The 16,497-nt window shown below is 37.7% G+C and overlaps 2 protein-coding genes across 3 annotated transcripts; one reads left to right on the forward strand and one right to left on the reverse strand.

The window, feature by feature from the left end:
- Positions 1 to 401: 401 nt before the first annotated feature.
- Positions 402 to 2,749, reverse strand: nup62l (nucleoporin 62 like). The gene is made up of 2 exons (XM_030124488.1): positions 914 to 2,749; positions 402 to 822 (listed from the first exon to the last, which is right to left on the reverse strand). Exons 1-2 carry the CDS (start codon positions 2,453 to 2,455, stop codon positions 664 to 666), a joined length of 1,701 nt encoding a protein of 566 aa, XP_029980348.1. The 5' UTR covers positions 2,456 to 2,749; the 3' UTR covers positions 402 to 663.
- A 522-nt stretch (positions 2,750 to 3,271) lies between these two features.
- pdk1 (pyruvate dehydrogenase kinase, isozyme 1) lies at positions 3,272 to 12,233 on the forward strand. 2 transcript variants are annotated; one of them, XM_030124489.1, is made up of 11 exons: positions 3,272 to 3,737; positions 5,145 to 5,286; positions 5,368 to 5,439; positions 5,520 to 5,704; positions 5,817 to 5,912; positions 5,997 to 6,074; positions 6,182 to 6,261; positions 7,146 to 7,244; positions 7,999 to 8,109; positions 11,276 to 11,389; positions 11,496 to 12,233. In XM_030124489.1, exons 1-11 carry the CDS (start codon positions 3,629 to 3,631, stop codon positions 11,634 to 11,636), a joined length of 1,227 nt encoding a protein of 408 aa, XP_029980349.1. In that variant the 5' UTR covers positions 3,272 to 3,628; the 3' UTR covers positions 11,637 to 12,233. The 2 variants fall into 2 exon arrangements, with proteins under 2 accessions (XP_029980349.1, XP_029980350.1); XM_030124490.1 differs by having other exon boundaries at positions 6,185 to 6,261; positions 11,496 to 11,636.
- Positions 12,234 to 16,497: the final 4,264 nt, after the last annotated feature.

A 16,497-nucleotide genomic window follows, 5' to 3' on the forward strand; every position in this document is an offset into this window, starting at 1 on the left:
CTGTTTTCAATCCATGTAGATCAAATTTGTTCACACCCAAAGTTTAAGTGTTTTCTTGAACAAAAGTCAGGTAACAAAGAACTCCTGCAGTCTCTTAAAATATTAAAACGCTTTCATTGTATATTTAATATTTTTAATATATAAGGCCTTGTAATTTGGTTTCCCCGAGTACATGCCTCAAACCACACACTTTTTAGTCCAGGAAGTCCTCCTTTTCTGATATTTTTTCTATTAATAAACACAAAATTACATTTAATTTCCAAAATTGCAATTAAGGTTTTTACAGCATAAAACTATGTACTTTTAGACTTTTCAATGGTCCAGAGAAACTATAGATAGTGACTGGGTTTTAGCTACAACTGTGACTTATAGTGACAGTTTATTTTCTAACCCAATAAACACAGGTTTAATCAAAACATTTATTCTTTTTTTAATCATTGCATTCACACAGGAAAAGATTTCTATAGATATAAAAGCTGTTGCATTGAAAATATTATCTTTATGCAAACCAAATATGAAGAAATGGATTTGAATTATGGTGAAAGCATGTTAAGAGAGACTACTGAATGTGCATCCACAATATTTGGATTCGTAGTAGACATCCCTCATCACTACTGAAAACATTTACATATCAGTAAACACACAAGAGTATTTTCTTGCAGATCAGTCAAATGTCAAGCGAAAGGTTTTCTCCTGCTCCTTGCGTTGGTTGTCACATAGTTTGGACACCTCCTCCACTCTCCTCTGGAGAAGAACTGAATTCTGGTCAATCCACTGAAGTGAATCCATGTGTGCATTGAGGATTTTGCAAATCTGCTGAAGCTATGAGGAAAAACAGAAAAATTATTAGTTTAATTTTCAACAAAAACAAAAACAAAAAAAAGTATTTGTTAAAAATGCAGTCTCGTCTTACCGGGTCACTTGTATCTGCTGGGCCGCTGGATGTGTTCAGATGCTCAATGATCTCCTTCAGATCCTGCGACATCCTCTTCAGCTGCGCATCCACATTCTCTGCCAGCTTGTAGGTTCGTTCACGTTCCTCATCTGCATTCTGCATGTAGATGGTTCCGCTCTGCTCTTTCACAGATTCTTCAAGTGGGCACAGCAAGTCCTCAAGCTCCTTCTGTTGGGAGAGGATGAAGTCCAGCTCCTGGTTTAGCCGCCTTTGGTCCAACTTGACTTTTTCCATCTCCTTGTGCAGGGCTGTGATCTTCTCACCATTCTCCACCAGCAGGCGGTCCCAAGCATTGACCTGAGTGGCCTGCTGTAAGAAATGTCTCTCTTGGTCCTCAAGTTCAAGACTCCACTTATTTATGAGACCCTCTAGCTGAGCATAGGTCATTACAGGAGGGGCAGCAGCTGTAGTGATTGTGGTGGCAGTAGTTGTTGTTGTGGTGCTTGTGCCAGATGCAGGTTTGAGTCCTAGCGTAAAGCCTGTAGCTGTACCAGTTGTGGCAGCTGCAGTGGAGGCTGCAGGAGCAGCAGCAGCGGCGGCAGCAACAGCAGCGGCTGCAACAGCGGCAGCAGGGGTCGAGGTGGTCGTAGCTGCCCCCAGAGGTTTGAGCATGAAGGACAGACCTCCACCTGGTGCTGCAGAGGCTGGTGCTGCAGTGGTTGCAGCTGCGGTTGGAGCAACACCCAAAGCAAATCCGGTGGCTGTTGCAGTGGATGTGGCAGTAGATGCAGGTGCCGAAAAGAGTGTGGGGGCTGCAGGTGGGGCGGCCTGGGTCATAGCTGGAGGAGCTGGGGTGGATGAGGGTTTGATCCCCAAGGCAAATCCTCCTCCCTGGGTGGTTGCGGCTGCAGCAGTTGCAGTTGGTTGAGTGCCTAAGGTGAGGGTCGCAGGAGCACCAGTGCCAAATGAGAATCCTCCACCTGTGGCAGCTGTGGAGGCTGCAGCTGTGGTCACCTGCACCTTGGTACCTCCAAAGCTAAACCCTCCAAAATTTAGGCCACCCGATGCCGTGGTTGTTGCTGGTGCTGCAGCCACAGGTACGGGTGCAGGTGCAGGGGCAGCTGCTGCAGGCTGGGGCTGAGCTGGGGCTTGGGTGGGGGTCCCAAAGGTGAAGCCCCCTCCAGCAGGTGCGGCAGCGGTGGTCTGTGCGGATAATCCGCCTCCAAGAGTGAATCCTCCTGTCGCAGCCGGCGCTGCTGTGGAGCCTAATGTCAGCCCTGCTGCTGTGGTGGTCTGAGTGGAACCCAGACCAAATGAGGGGGCGGGGGTCCCAAATGAGAAGCCCCCCGCGGCTGCTGTGCTCTTTGCCGGTGTCCCAAAGCTGAAAGTGCCGGTGGGGTTGGTGCTGGCCTGGGTTGAAGTTCCGAAGGTGAAGCCTCCTCCAGCCGCTGCCGGTGTGGAGCTTGCCAGTCCAAAGCCCGCGGTAGGGGCTGCAGTCGTGGTCTTCTGCCCAAAGGTGAAGCCCCCAGAGGCTTGTCCAAAGTTAAAGCCGCTATTCATTTTCCCTCAAACGCGTCAAATCCACCTGAACGGAGCTCAGTTATCGCACAAAATGGTCACTTCCTCGGCCGGAGCTTTTGGCGGGTCACAAGAAAGAGCTGCTTTAACATAAGCCGCCGCGGAATTAAACACAAACTTTTCTAACATAAGCGATAATTATTTAATCATGGGTTTATTAACGTTACCTTCATCAAAACAGGGACCGAAAACTAACAACACATCCTTCATAAAAACGTGGCCCAGTCCCTCGACTCTTCGTCACACAGGCATTTCTGTGGTCAACTAAAGGAAGTGGCGACACAAACCGCCGTACTTTTTTAACCCCGCTTATTCGTTGAACACAAAACTCCCGCCTTTCTAGTAAAATTGACAGATATATCATCCACTAAACTTTCAGTATTGAACAATAACTAAATTTGATTGGCTAAACTTGCTGTCAGAGAGTGACACTTAAGGGAAAATAATGTCCGACAGCGTTGGGTTTCTGATAGCAAAATATTCTGTTTGACAATTACACATTAGCCATTAATATAATTATTCTGCGACACACTTTGTAAATTTTGAGGGTAAAATACTAAAGAATAAAACAAATTCGTCTAAAATTCGAACATAAAGTGCTGTCACTCTCCATTGAGAGAAGAAATAACAATTAAAAGTACGATTATCTTACTTTTCTTGCTCCTTTATTGTGTCCTAAAATAAATGCCATTAGTTCTAATGTGTATACATATATTAATTGTGTTCTTGTTTCATTTAGAAAGGTTTTTGTTTTATTTATTCCGTACATATACAAAGATTAAATGTACCGGGGGTCCCTCTCTTGTCATTGTTGTGACTCTCTGTATCAGCTAGCCGCTCACTGTCAACCGCTTCGTACCAATGTTGACACTTTTCCAAGGATTGAGCAATGAGCAGTTGAACTGAAGGACAAATAGTACATTTATTTATAGCATTTGCTATGGATGCATCAGTTTCACTAATCCTATTTATAGCAGGACCTTAATTTTATGACTGTCAACGCGGACACGTTAGAATTAGCAAACAAGCTAATGTCAACATAGATTAGCCATCTGAAGGGGTTCCACTGTGGCTGAAGTAGGTGCACATATGGTCAGACCTGATCATTAACATTATTATCTGTGACAAACGAAAGACGGCAAGTGAACCATCACAATGAGGATTTTAAGGTTTCTTAGGAGCAGCGTGTCCATAGGAAAGGACATTGACTATTACTCCAAATTCTCACCTTCTCCTCTTTCTATGAAGCAGTTTCTGGATTTTGGTAAGTGATCACACACACACACACACACACACACACACACACACACACACGTACACAACCATATGCTGTTGTTATTTGCACATGTCTATAATCATCAAGGCAAAAATCCTGCCCTGTCACATGTTACATATGTGTGAATTCTATGCAGTTCTCTTGTGAAAATATTAGAAGATGTGCAAACTAATGGGCTAAGGAGCCCCCTGCCAATTGACCACAGTAATCCAGCCTTAATTGGGTGATAAAATTATTACACTGTCAAATTACTGCTGTACATCATAAGATTTGTTAATCAAATACAATTAAAAGGTAAGTTAAGTCTGTTAATGATCCAACAAATAAGGAAGAACTCAACAGATTAAAGCACTTTTCCATATTTGCAAGTATGCAGTTGTGGCAAAAAAAAATTGTTTTGATTATTAATTTGTAATGTATTTTTGTGTTGTTTTCATTTTAAAATTCTGGTGCTAACTTTCCGGGCTTTACGTGGCCAGGCCCCTGGATACATTACTGCCCTGATCCAGCCCTACAGCTCTTCTCGTAGCCTGAGGTCTTCAGGGCAGCACCTGCAGATAGTTTTAGCACACGGGGTGAAAGGTCTTTTAAAGCTGTCTCATTGCGTCTTTGGAATGACCTGCCTCTATACTTACGGTCCATGGACTCTGTAGAGAGTTTTAAAAAACACCTCAAAACACTCCTGTTCAAGCAGGCTTTTTAATAATTTCCCAACTGACTCAGGGCTGCTACAAACTGATGTCACTTTATGTATTTATTGTATTTTAGCTGTATTTTAATTGTATTTTATTGTGTTTTAATGGTATTTTAATTGTATTTTTATTTGTACTGTTTATTTGCACTTAGCACTGTAAAGCACTTTGTGACTCTGTCTGTGAAAAGTGCTCTATAAATAAAATTTACTTAATGTTGGTAACAATGATCAGGAAGAGCTATGAAAGCTTTAGGAAAAATATCTGTTTTGGTATTTTTCTTACCATTTTTGAGGTCAGTTGTTGTGAAAATCTGGGTTTATACCAATATAGGTTTTTAAAATAACTTAGCTACAGGAAAGTGTTGACTCTGATGCTTATTGTTTGTTTGTTGCTGATGTCACTTATTCCAACTTTTGTGCCAGAAAATCAAACTAATATTATGTAAAAATAACTGTTTTAAAGTCTTTCAGACCTTTATCAGACAGGTTTATGAAACAACAATGAATACAACAAAATAGATAAAGATTGACTAATATTATAACTGAATGTCTGCATATTTTACAACTCATACTGATGTTTATTGAAAGTAAAAGTGCATCTTCAGTTCCTATACAACTCTCATGGCATGACATAAGTAACTGTAAATAAAAGCATCTCAGAATAGTGTTGTTGTTTTGTTCTGTGTCTTTACACCCTCCAGGCTCAGAGAATGCATGTGAGAAAACATCCTTCACCTTCCTCAGGCAGGAGTTACCCGTGAGGTTGGCAAACATCATGAAAGAAATCAATCTGTTGCCAGACAACCTGCTGCGAACTCCATCAGTGCGACTGGTCCAGAGCTGGTACGGAGGCTTCATTCAGCCTGTTTTCTCAGATTACTCTTCTCAGACTGTCTCTATAATAGTGATTGTTTTCTCATGCAGGTACATGCAAAGTCTTCAGGAGATTCTTGAGTTCAAAGATAAAAATGCAGATGATGAGAAAGTGACCTACGAGTGAGTAAATGTAAAAACAGTGTCGCTATGTTTCATGTGTTTCATTGCAACAGCTCCATTAAGGACGTGCCTTCATGTAGTTTTACAGATGCTGTAATAAAAATCCGAAATCGACACAATGATGTGATTCCCACCATGGCTCAGGGAGTCGTCGAGTACAAGGAGACATACGGCACAGACCCAGTCGTCAGCCAAAATGTTCAGTATTTTCTGGATCGTTTCTACATGAGCAGGATATCCATCAGAATGCTGCTGAACCAGCACAGTGAGTGGACACTCTTTAACCTGCAAAACATGCTTTTGGTGGTAATTCCCTGTAAAATTAATGATCGTTATGCAGAAGTAGATGGTGATATTATTTTTGTGTTTTGTTCTAGCTCTTCTCTTCGGTGGGAAGGTGAAGGTGAATCCAGCTCATCCCAAACAGATCGGCAGTATCGATCCACACTGTCGCGTTAGTGATGTCGTCAGAGGTGAGAATGTGTTTTTATTATTAATGCTGCTGTTGTATGAATAACTTTGAAGCTGTTTCTTGAAATAATCTCTCTTTCTTCTAGATGCCTATGAAAATGCAAGAAATCTTTGCGACCGGTATTACATGAACTCTCCTGAGCTGATACTGGAGGAATTCAATGGTAAATAGTTTGCATTAATCTGGAAAATATTCTTTTGTCTGTTTTTATCTTAGAAATTCTTTAATAACAGTCTAATAAGGATGAATTGTTTGGTGAAATTATCTCAGCAGTCAAAGAAAAGGAAAAACCTGTCACTGTGGTGTATGTTCCTTCACATTTGTACCACATGGTGTTTGAACTTTTCAAGGTGAGTTTTACTTATTGAACTTTTAATGTATTTAATGGCATTCATGAGTTTTACAGAATGTGTACAGCTATAGCATTTAACTCTAAGGGTTTTGGTATTTATAGAGTTTCTGCAGGTCCTTGAAAATCTAAAATCCAATAATCTGAATTTCAGATTTTGAAAAATGCATCAATAAATAAAATTTGTCAGTATGATGAACGATAAAAACACAAACAAGTGACTTAAAAGACTGTATTCAAAATTAAATAAACAGGGGTGCAATGCTTAGGTATTAAACAAATAATAAAAGTATAAAGTACTTAAAATGCTATTTATATGCAAATTCTTCCTATACTTTGTAGTGGCAGCAGAGGAGGCTGGAGGATGTTGTTGTTTATTTATTTTAACTTCTTGAGACCCAGCAATGTATTTTTAAATACATAATAAACAATGCTGTCCACTGCAAAGGAAATTTCCTAAAAAAAAAAAAAAAAAAGTATGTAAAAAAAATGTTGCTTTGTGCTGTTTCCAATTAGAACAATTATTTAATGTAAAAAAGCCAAAACTTTTATTTTCGTGCGTCACAGGAGGTTAAGATACTTGTGGCAGTGGAGATAAATGTGAATTTTTGTCCAAATATTAAGAATTGACTGGATTTAGTACTTGAAACCTGTTGAAATAATGAACTTATACCTTGTTCAAGAGGTCAAAGTTACAATGTTGCAGAAAAACATAAAACTACTGTAATAAAAAGTCCAAAGTCCTGTCCAACTGTGAAAGGACTCTTAAATAGGAATATTAAATTAAATCTGTCATGATCTAAAACAGTCTAAAATGTAACTTGCTGAAAGCTGCAGAAACTGTTTAAAGGCTGTAAAAGTAAAACTGCTGTGGTGTTTTTGCAGAACGCCATGCGAGCCACCATGGAGTTATATGGGGATGCCATGGAGTATCCTGCCATCCACGCACAGGTGGCTCTGGGAACTGAGGACCTGACCGTCAAAGTAAGTCTATGCTGACTGTTTTCATTCTACTGATAAACTTTATTTTATTTTTATTTATTTAACCTTTATTTAACCAGATAAAATCCCATTGAGATTGAGATCTCTTTTACCACGCCAAGAAGTCAAGCAGCACACATCATACCATGATGAAAAACAAGTTCAAAGATCAGTGAAAACAATAAGTTAAATACAAAATTTAAAAAAACAGACAATAATTTAGCAGTAACACAAAATAATAACAATTTGACAAAAAATTTTAAAGTGCAACGTAGTTTAGGTCACATCTGGTTGAAGTCAGCAAACAGTTTAAAAACACAGGCACTGTCCAAAGGATTCTTGCTGTTTAATCAGTGAAACAGTACATCCAGCTGGAAAAAGAAGCATTTCAACAGATTATGGACTGATAAAGCTCTTGCCATAATGAAAATGATAAACTTTATAATAAATAAAATTTAAAGGTGAACAAAAGGCTAAAAGAGATTACAAATTTAAACAGAACACTCCAAAATGTTGAAGACAATAAGTTAAACAAAAAAAGAATAAAATGTCACAATGTCCAACTATTTCATTGTTACTCTTTAACAACACTTTATGTCTGAAATGGAGTAGGAAGAAGCCGAGCTTACATTGTCCTACTCCAGTTTTACATGACTTGACTAATCAGCTGATGTATACAGTCCATACAAATATTCATTTGAAGGCAGATCCTGGGTGTGTGTCTGTTCTTAGAGTGTATTTTAACGTTTTTCCTCAGGTAAGTGATCGTGGTGGAGGTGTACCGCTGCGCAAGATTGACAGGCTGTTTACCTACACGTACTCGACAGCCCCCAGACCCAGCATCGACCGGTCCCACGCTGCTCCTCTGGTCAGTGGTCCTCAGTTATACATGTTTAGTGGCAGCTCATGTGATTTACTGTAGTTTCTTCTGTAATCATTTTTGCTCATATCTATAATGTTAAAATTGTGTTAATTGACAAATACGTTTTTGATTCAATCAGTATTATATGTAGAAGGATTAGGGCCACACTGATGAGTAAAAGAAATACGATGTTTTGAGAATAAAGTCATTGAAACCAAGTCACAATATCAAGTGACTAAAGTAATATTTTATTTTATTTTATTTTTTACATTTTTCAATAAAATTTTCACCTTAGTAACAAACAAACAAAGGAACATAGAACATGAAGTCAGAGACAGATCAGTAATTTCTCAGTTCATTATATGAAAAAAATTCCAGATGATGTGTTGCATAGGAAACAAAACAACAGAATAAAGAAAGAGAAGATTAAGTAAACCCTATTTCCTGTGAATAACAGTCTCACCTCCTTCAATATTTTCTCCTGGGTCTGTCTTTAGCTGGAATGTCTAAGTCAAATTTTTGTTAAAGGTTTATAAGTGATGATCCCTACAAAACAGTCCATGGCAGGAGGGGTTTCACGATATAATTTTTGAGAATAAATTAATCAAGAACTAAATTATCAGAGTAACTGCTAGTGTCTTCTTTCTCAAAATACTTAAAACACTTTTTTTTTTTTTTTTAATCTTCAGCATGTTCCTGATCTTTGTCTTTAACATTAAAATATCATGAGGGTTTGTTTTGAGGTTTACTTCTCTAACCACTGCTAACATTATTGTTATTGTTATAGTCATGGGTAAGGCTTCTGATTTTACATTTTCCAGAAAACAAATATTGACACACCCCACCAAGAGGGAAAGTCACAGAGGGTTATTGCTGATAAAGCTGTCTGTTCCCAGAATGCTTTGCCTCCTGAAGCCGCCTGTGTGTCGGGCCTTTGATGAACTTCCTGTAGATTTCTCCCACAGTGTCAAACCGAGTCTTTTTCATGATTTTCTCCAGGCTGTGGTTGTCCTTTTTCTGCCACACCTTGTTCTACAGTTGACTTTGCAGAAAGACGTGGCACTCGGCCAGGTTTGTCACTGATAGGAATTATATATATATATATGTAGAGAGAGAGAGACAAAGCTTTTCAAAGTACTGAAAAACACTTTATACAAGTTAAAAATCAATGGGATACTAATAAATAACAACAATAACACTACTACAAAACACACATGTACCACAGACTTAATCATATATATGGATCTAATCAAAGTTGTTCTGAAAAGGTGAGTTATGAGTTGGGAGGGGGGAGCTGCAACAGAGAAGACTCTGCCCCCAGAGTTCAGTACAGTTATGTCAGAAGAGTTTATTTTTAAAGCCCTAAATCAGCAAAAAAATGCACCGATATATCGACTTCCACTGATGGCAGGGGCAGATATTTAACTGTTGTGTTTTTACATAAATTTGTGCTCATTTAAATGTAATGTAAATGACTGAAAAACTTTCAAACAGACTCTCTATTTTTATTTTTTTTATAGTTTTATTTTTCAAGAAAGTTTTGTACAGAAAAAAAGAAATAAAACAACAAGAACATTTAAAGAGGGGTGTTCACAATCAAATAAATTACCATAACAATATACAGGGAAATACAGTTTCCTAAAGAAAATAGAATACAGACGCTCTATTTTTATACATATACAGAACAACTAATAAAAACAGACATAACTAGAAGCACTCGGAGAGCGCAGACCTCTGCCAAGGCTGATCAGTGGCCCCCCCCGTGGGCCCCCCCACGCCAAGGAGGTTATGTTTTTGCCAGGGTTTGTTTGTCTGTCTGTCTGTCTGTTTGTCTGTCCGTTAGTGTGCAACATAACTCAAAAAGTTATGGACAGATTTTGATGAAATTTTCTGGTCTGCGCCCCCCCGTGGGCCCCCCCACCCCCGATCACCACCAAAATTTAATCATTTCTTCCTTATCCCATTTCCAACAAACCCTGAAAATTTCATCCAAATCTGTCCATAACTTTTTGAGTTATGTTGCACACTAACGGACAGACAAACAGACAGACAGACAGACAAACAAACCCTGGCAAAAACATAACCTCCTTGGCGGAGGTAATAACCCTAGATGACATTAGCATTGGTCGAATTATTGCTTGAACTTTTTTTTGGCCAATTTTCTCAGTTTTATCTCCAGTAACAGATTCAGAACACATTATTGATCCTAATGAGAGAAACTAACATCCATTATGTTTTGTGTCATAAAACACAGAAACAGACTACAGTAAAGATAAAATGTCAAAGTAGATAAATAGGTTATCAGAATTACAGCAAACAGCTAAACTGATTAGATTTTTTTTTTCTTTTTACCATTTTTACCTTCTATGTTTAAGACGTTATGTAATTCTTACTTTGTGCCAGAAAAGTTGCTGTTTCTTTAGGTCAGGGGTGTCAAACATACGGCTCATGGACCAAAACCAGCTGCCAAAAGTTCCAATCACACGGGATGAATTTGCGAAGTGCAAAAAATTACACTGAAGATATTAAAAGTCACGGGTGTTCAACTGATTTTAGCTCCAAACTCCAATCTCCACAATTTTAACAATATTATGCCTGTTAATAAATGTTTGGGCATTTGTAGATCCACATTGATGTGTATGTCCTAATACACATGTATAGATGATAAGTTCAGGCACAATATTGTTAAAATTGCACTTGTTTTTCTTAAGAAATTTCAGGTTGCTCGGATTCTTCTTTTTTTTTGTAAAAGGATAGTTTGTAAATACAAATATTTTCAGAATTTAATTTTCCTTTTTTTTCGACCTTTTTTATTGGAATTAAGGTAAAAAAAAAAGAAAAAAAAAAAAAAAAGTGACAGTCATACAAGAAAAAAACAATGCGTTTGGATTTTCTACATAACATAAATAACAATACCCACCCCACCCCTCCCCCCACCCTACAAATTCTTGGGTAATAAAAAATAAAATGTTAGTTTTTTGATCTAAAACAAAGAAAAATGTAGAGTTGTCATTATTTGTAGGTTATTATGCTATTATTCTACTGGTGCGGCACACTTGTGATCATATTGGGCTGAAGGCTGAGTTCCACACCCCTGCTTTAGATGAAGTTTACATTTGGAATTTAGTTGCACCTGAAAAACTCCTCCTCTTCTTCTGTTCTGTGTGTGCAGGCTGGTTACGGGTATGGATTACCCATCTCTCGGCTGTACGCTCGGTACTTTCAGGGAGACCTGAAGCTGTATTCTCTGGAGGGTTATGGGACTGATGCTGTGATCTACATCCGGGTATTTGTTGTTGTTGTTTTTTTTTTTTATCTCATTAACAGCCTGTGTGTGTCAGGAACAGCTGTAGAATGTCCCTCCTGTTGACTTTGTTCTTGTTGTCTCGTAGGCGCTCTCCACAGAGTCCATCGAGCGTCTCCCTGTTTACAACAAGTCAGCGTGGAAACACTACAAGACCATGCACGAGGCCGACGACTGGTGCGTCCCGAGCAAAGAGCCCAAAGACATGACAACATTTCGGAGTTTCTAGGTCCAATCGGCTGCGATAGTGACGCAAGAGTGTAAGATTTATGGTGTTAGGTTGTAAATTAATAATGCGACAGGTGAGAGTGTGTGTGCAATGGTTATTAAGTAAGTAAGATTTGTACAGAGATGAAAAAAGACAGAACCTCCAGTATTAAATAAATAATGTCTCTATTTATCCTTAACGATTTTCACCACTAGTGGAAATAATCATAACTAACCAGGTCATTGTTTACTGCAAAGATGTACGAATGGGAGACAAATTAAAGGAAAACATCACTATAAAGAGCTTTGTTTGACAGATCTGTGAATTAAAACACCCTCGTGTTTGTCTAAAATCTCCCATAGATGTTCAGGCTGTTAAGATTGGGTGACTTAAGAACATGTCATTTGATTCTCCTCACTTCATTTCATCGTCGTCATCAGGTTTTCCTTTAATTTGTCACCCATCTATAGGTGTTTATGTACAGCCATAAAGCTTTACTGCACTTAAGCCTCATATATGGTCAACATTTCATCCATCACACGGCACCATCATTGCTGATCAGATAGAAAAGTAGAAATCAGATCAGTGGAGGAAACGTCAGATAATAACAAGTATAACTGGAATAAAAAGAATAACTAGAACAAAAAATAACTGGAACGATGTGTGAGGTGAACAAAGTTAAAGGGAAACATGTTTTTATGTATTTCAGTGACAAATAGACCTTTAAACTACAGTACCACTTTACTGTTTATAAAGGATTTATAAATAGCTTATTAATTAGGTTGTAATCACCCTTTAAGTCAGAGGTGTCAAACATATGGCCTGTGGGCCAAAGCCAGCCCATCTGAAGGGTCCAATATGGCCCATGGGATGAATGTGAGATGAATGTGTGAAAAGCAAAAATTACACCGACGATATAAACAGTCAAGGGTGTCAACGTCATTTTAGTCACATACAGAACAATATGATCTCAAATGGGTCAGACCAGTAAAATACCATGATAACCTTTAAATAATGACAACTCCAACATTTTCTATTTGTTTTAATGTAAAAAAGGTACAATTATGTGAAAATGTTTACCTTTACAAACTATCTTTTCACAAAAAAATGTAAATAACCTGAACAAATATGAACAAACTGAAATATCTTTAGAGAAGTCAATGGAATTTTAATAATATTCTGATGGGTACTAAATATATTGTGTATTTGTAGATCCACTGTGATCTGTAAGTTGTAATGCACAGGCGTAAATGAGAGGCTGAGGCATAACGTTCAAACATTTGAACAATTTTTCTTAAGATGTTTCAAGTAGTTCATGGTTGATAATGTCATACACATTTTTTTAAACAGATAGTTTTTAGATTAAAGTTGCAAACATTTTCACTGTAAAACACAGAAATATTTAGAATTCATATTTAGGGTATAGGTTATTATGTTATTGTTTTATTGGTCCGCTTGAGATCATATTGGGCTGTATGTGACCCCTCAGCTAAAGTGAGTTGGACACCCATCAATCAATTAATGACATTTTATTTATATAAAATCATATCATAACAAAAGTTATCTCATGAGACCTTACATGTAGAGTTGGTCCAAACCAGACTCTCAAGCCAATTTACAGAAACCCAACAGAATCCTCCAGGAGCAAACACCTGTGACTGGTGACAGTGGAAGGAAAAACGTCCTTTTAACAGGCAGATACCTCCAGCAGACTCTGACTCCTGGAGGATGGCCGTCTGCTTTGACCAGCTGGGGTTAAAGAGAGAGGGTAAAGAAAGAGAAAAAGAAAGAGAGACAGGGGGAGAGGGAGAGAAGGGGGGAAGTAGGGGGAGACACATGGATGCGATGGAAACCCCCTGCTATGAATTAATAATTAACAATAACAATAACACTTTTACAGTTTTCACACCCCGATTTGACAATATCAAGTTACCGCTGCAGTTTTTTATCACATCTAGGCAGTTGTGACTTTTTCATTTACTAACGAGTTACTAACATGTACAGCAGGCAAAATGGAGGTTTGTAGAACAGTGTCACATACAATATTGCCAAAGCCTTAGTGCATCCATCCATTTTCTGAACTGCTTAGTCTTCATGAGGATTTGTCAGAGTTTATCCTAGCTACTAAAAAGTGAAGGTGGGCTAAACCCTGGGTCTATAGACTTTTAATGCTGTGGCTCCTAAACTTCTTCAGCTCGAAAACCAAAAGATAACTGTTAAGTCTCCCCGGGACCTAAATGTGACCTTGTATTCATCTGGTTAGATGTTTGACATGTACACTGTTTCCGTTTGTTCTGTCTTTTAGGTCATTTTCATCTTGTTACATCTTCTACATCTACGTCTGTACATTCCTCATGGCTTTAGGTCAACATTTATTAAATACTTCCAGAGGACACGCCTCTTTTACCTTTATTATATAATGAATTCATATCGTGTTATTCTTATGTATTTTACGTGGTAGACAGTTTGGGGCACAATAAACAGAGACATATTTTGGATCGTGGTGTGAAGTTTGGGAAATGCAGCTTTAGTTTGTGTATCTGCTAATTTGTATGACATTTTGGTGAATTAGTCTTAAAGGAGTCATATTTCGCTAAACCCACTTTTATTAGTCTTTGGTACATTTATTTGTGTATTTACCCTAATAGTTAAAAAAGTTTGAATTTGAACCCTCCAGGTGCTGCAAAGTTATCTTTATATTCATTTTGGCAAAAATCAAGTGGATTTCTATAACTCGTTTTAATTCCTGCTTAATTTGTAACATCTATAACTAGTTACATCACGACATTTGCACATATAAAGTCAAGACTTCCGACGAATATTTCTCCGAGTGTGACATAATTGTCAGCAGCAGCAGTTGTAGTAAAAACTGAAAATATGTGCAAACTTCGAGCTGATAACCTAAAATGTTCAGTTGTTGGTTGAACAGGACAGAGCAGCACAGCCAACAACCTGGAGGGGGCGGGGCTTTCAAAGGGGCAGCGCTCAAAACGACCTTTCTGGTGTCATTACTCAGAAATAGTGTTGAAGATGGACCTGTGGGGTTGAATTAATGAAGAATTCAGACCCAAGCAGAGCATTTACAGTTTATGTAGACCACAGGGAAATGTTTTAAAATGCATAATTCCATTCCATTAAAAAAAAAAAAAAAAAAAAAAGCAAAATATCACTCCTTTAAGATATGCAGAGAATGGAAGAATCTTAGAAACTTATCAATAAAAGTCAGATGAAACTGACAGGTATAAATGGAAACAAGTCAGTATTTGGCAAAAAACAAGTCAAGTTGTCCCATATTAGCAAGTCTTAAAACAACCTAGTGTTTACAATCTAATTAATATCCTAGTTTTAAACCATTTATAAATCCTTTTGGAGGATAGTATTACTCTGAAGTGGTACTGTGGTTTTTCTCATTTGTGTTCTTGGTTTTCTTTTCTACATTGGCTTTGCTGCTTTTTTGTGCTGATGTAGATCTGTTACATATTGTCTGTAGTAGCTGAGTCAGAAAAAAATAGTCCAACATACCCATCCGCTGGTTTCTAATATCTGCTCTTACATCTTTAGTAAGCACGTAGGGCATTTATTTTTTTTTTTACAAAACATACAGTAGAATATATGAGTTTGTGTAAAAGGCTACTTTGCACTTTTTTGGGTATAACATGATGTAAAAGAAAATGAACTAAGTCAACTGCCATAAACACATCAACACCTTGGTCTGTGTTGTATCATAGGATCAAAATACAGGATTTGGTTAAATAAGCTATTGTAAGATACAGTATGTGTCATATTTTCTGTGGTGAAATTAAACAGGTACAGAGTGACTCATGTTTCATTTTAAATAAACATTTGAAACATTCGCTTTTATTTTTATTAAAAATCTCCATGGACTCATTAGATTTTTGGCTGTTTTTTGGCTTCTTTTCAACAGTACACTGACTAGTAAGCTAAATTCAGGAATATTTTGAGTACTTTAAGGATAACTTAACAATAGTGTGTTTCTACATTGAAGAGGTGGCATATTCTTTACTCAAGTGTACAGGGGTTGGACAAAATAATGGAAACACCTTAAAAATTCAACAAAATATAATTTAATATGGTGTAGGTCCGCCTTTTGCGGCAATTACAGCCTCAATTCTCCGAGGTATTGATTCATACAACTTGTGAATTGTTTCCAAAGGAATTTTAAGCCATTCTTCAGTTAGAATTCCCTCCAACTCTTTTAGAGACAATGGCGGTGGAAATCGACGTCTTACTTGAATCTCTAAAACTGACCATAAATGCTCAATAATGTTGAGGTCTGGGGACTGTGCCGGCCATACGAGATGCTCAACTTCATTAGAATGTTCCTCATGCTATTCTTTAACAATTCTAGCTGTATGGATTGGGGCATTATCATCTTGAGGTGAAGGTGTTTCCATTATTTTGTCCAACCCCTGTATGTACCCGAGTAAAAGTAGAAGTACTGATGCAGCTTCTTTTACTGCAGTACTGGCACTGAAATGTACTCATTCACTAGTACAAAATGGAAAAATTAGGTATTTGAAGGAATAAAACTCACATCAACAGACTGTAGACGATGAAACTATTCTTTTTTTAATTTTATTTGTTGTGCAAATGAACAAATGTCCCATTACTTTACACACAGGTGCATAAATCTAATCTATTTTGGAATAAGGCTGTAACATATGACAATGTTTTTAGAAGTGTAGCACTGGATGCATCCTGTAGAAATATATATTTTCCGTTTTTATGTAGTAACCATTGAATTTACTATGTGATTCTATGAACATATACATGGTCGGTGAATTAAATACTCACACAGAAATCCTAAAATGTAGAGAAACAGATTTGGATATTTACATAAATAGCGCTAGGACTTAAAAGG

Source organism: Sphaeramia orbicularis, chromosome 21, assembly GCF_902148855.1.
Source record: "Sphaeramia orbicularis chromosome 21, fSphaOr1.1, whole genome shotgun sequence".
Classification (NCBI taxonomy): domain Eukaryota; kingdom Metazoa; phylum Chordata; class Actinopteri; order Kurtiformes; family Apogonidae; genus Sphaeramia; species Sphaeramia orbicularis.

What these genes read in the sequence shown, in the direction of transcription:
- pdk1 (XM_030124489.1), top strand. Translation starts at nt 3,629, where the DNA reads ATGAGGATTTTAAGGTTTCTTAGGAGCAGCGTGTCCATAGGAAAGGAC. An exon ending in GATACTGGAGGAATTCAATG is followed by an intron (nt 6,075 to 6,181) that starts GTAAATAGTTTG and finishes AAATTATCTCAG; the next exon opens with CAGTCAAAGAAAAGGAAAAA. An exon ending in TGGTGTTTGAACTTTTCAAG is followed by an intron (nt 6,262 to 7,145) that starts GTGAGTTTTACT and finishes GTGTTTTTGCAG; the next exon opens with AACGCCATGCGAGCCACCAT.
- nup62l (XM_030124488.1), bottom strand. Translation starts at nt 2,455, where the DNA reads ATGAATAGCGGCTTTAACTTTGGACAAGCCTCTGGGGGCTTCACCTTT. An exon ending in CAGCAGATACAAGTGACCCG is followed by an intron (nt 823 to 913) that starts GTAAGACGAGAC and finishes TTTTCCTCATAG; the next exon opens with CTTCAGCAGATTTGCAAAAT.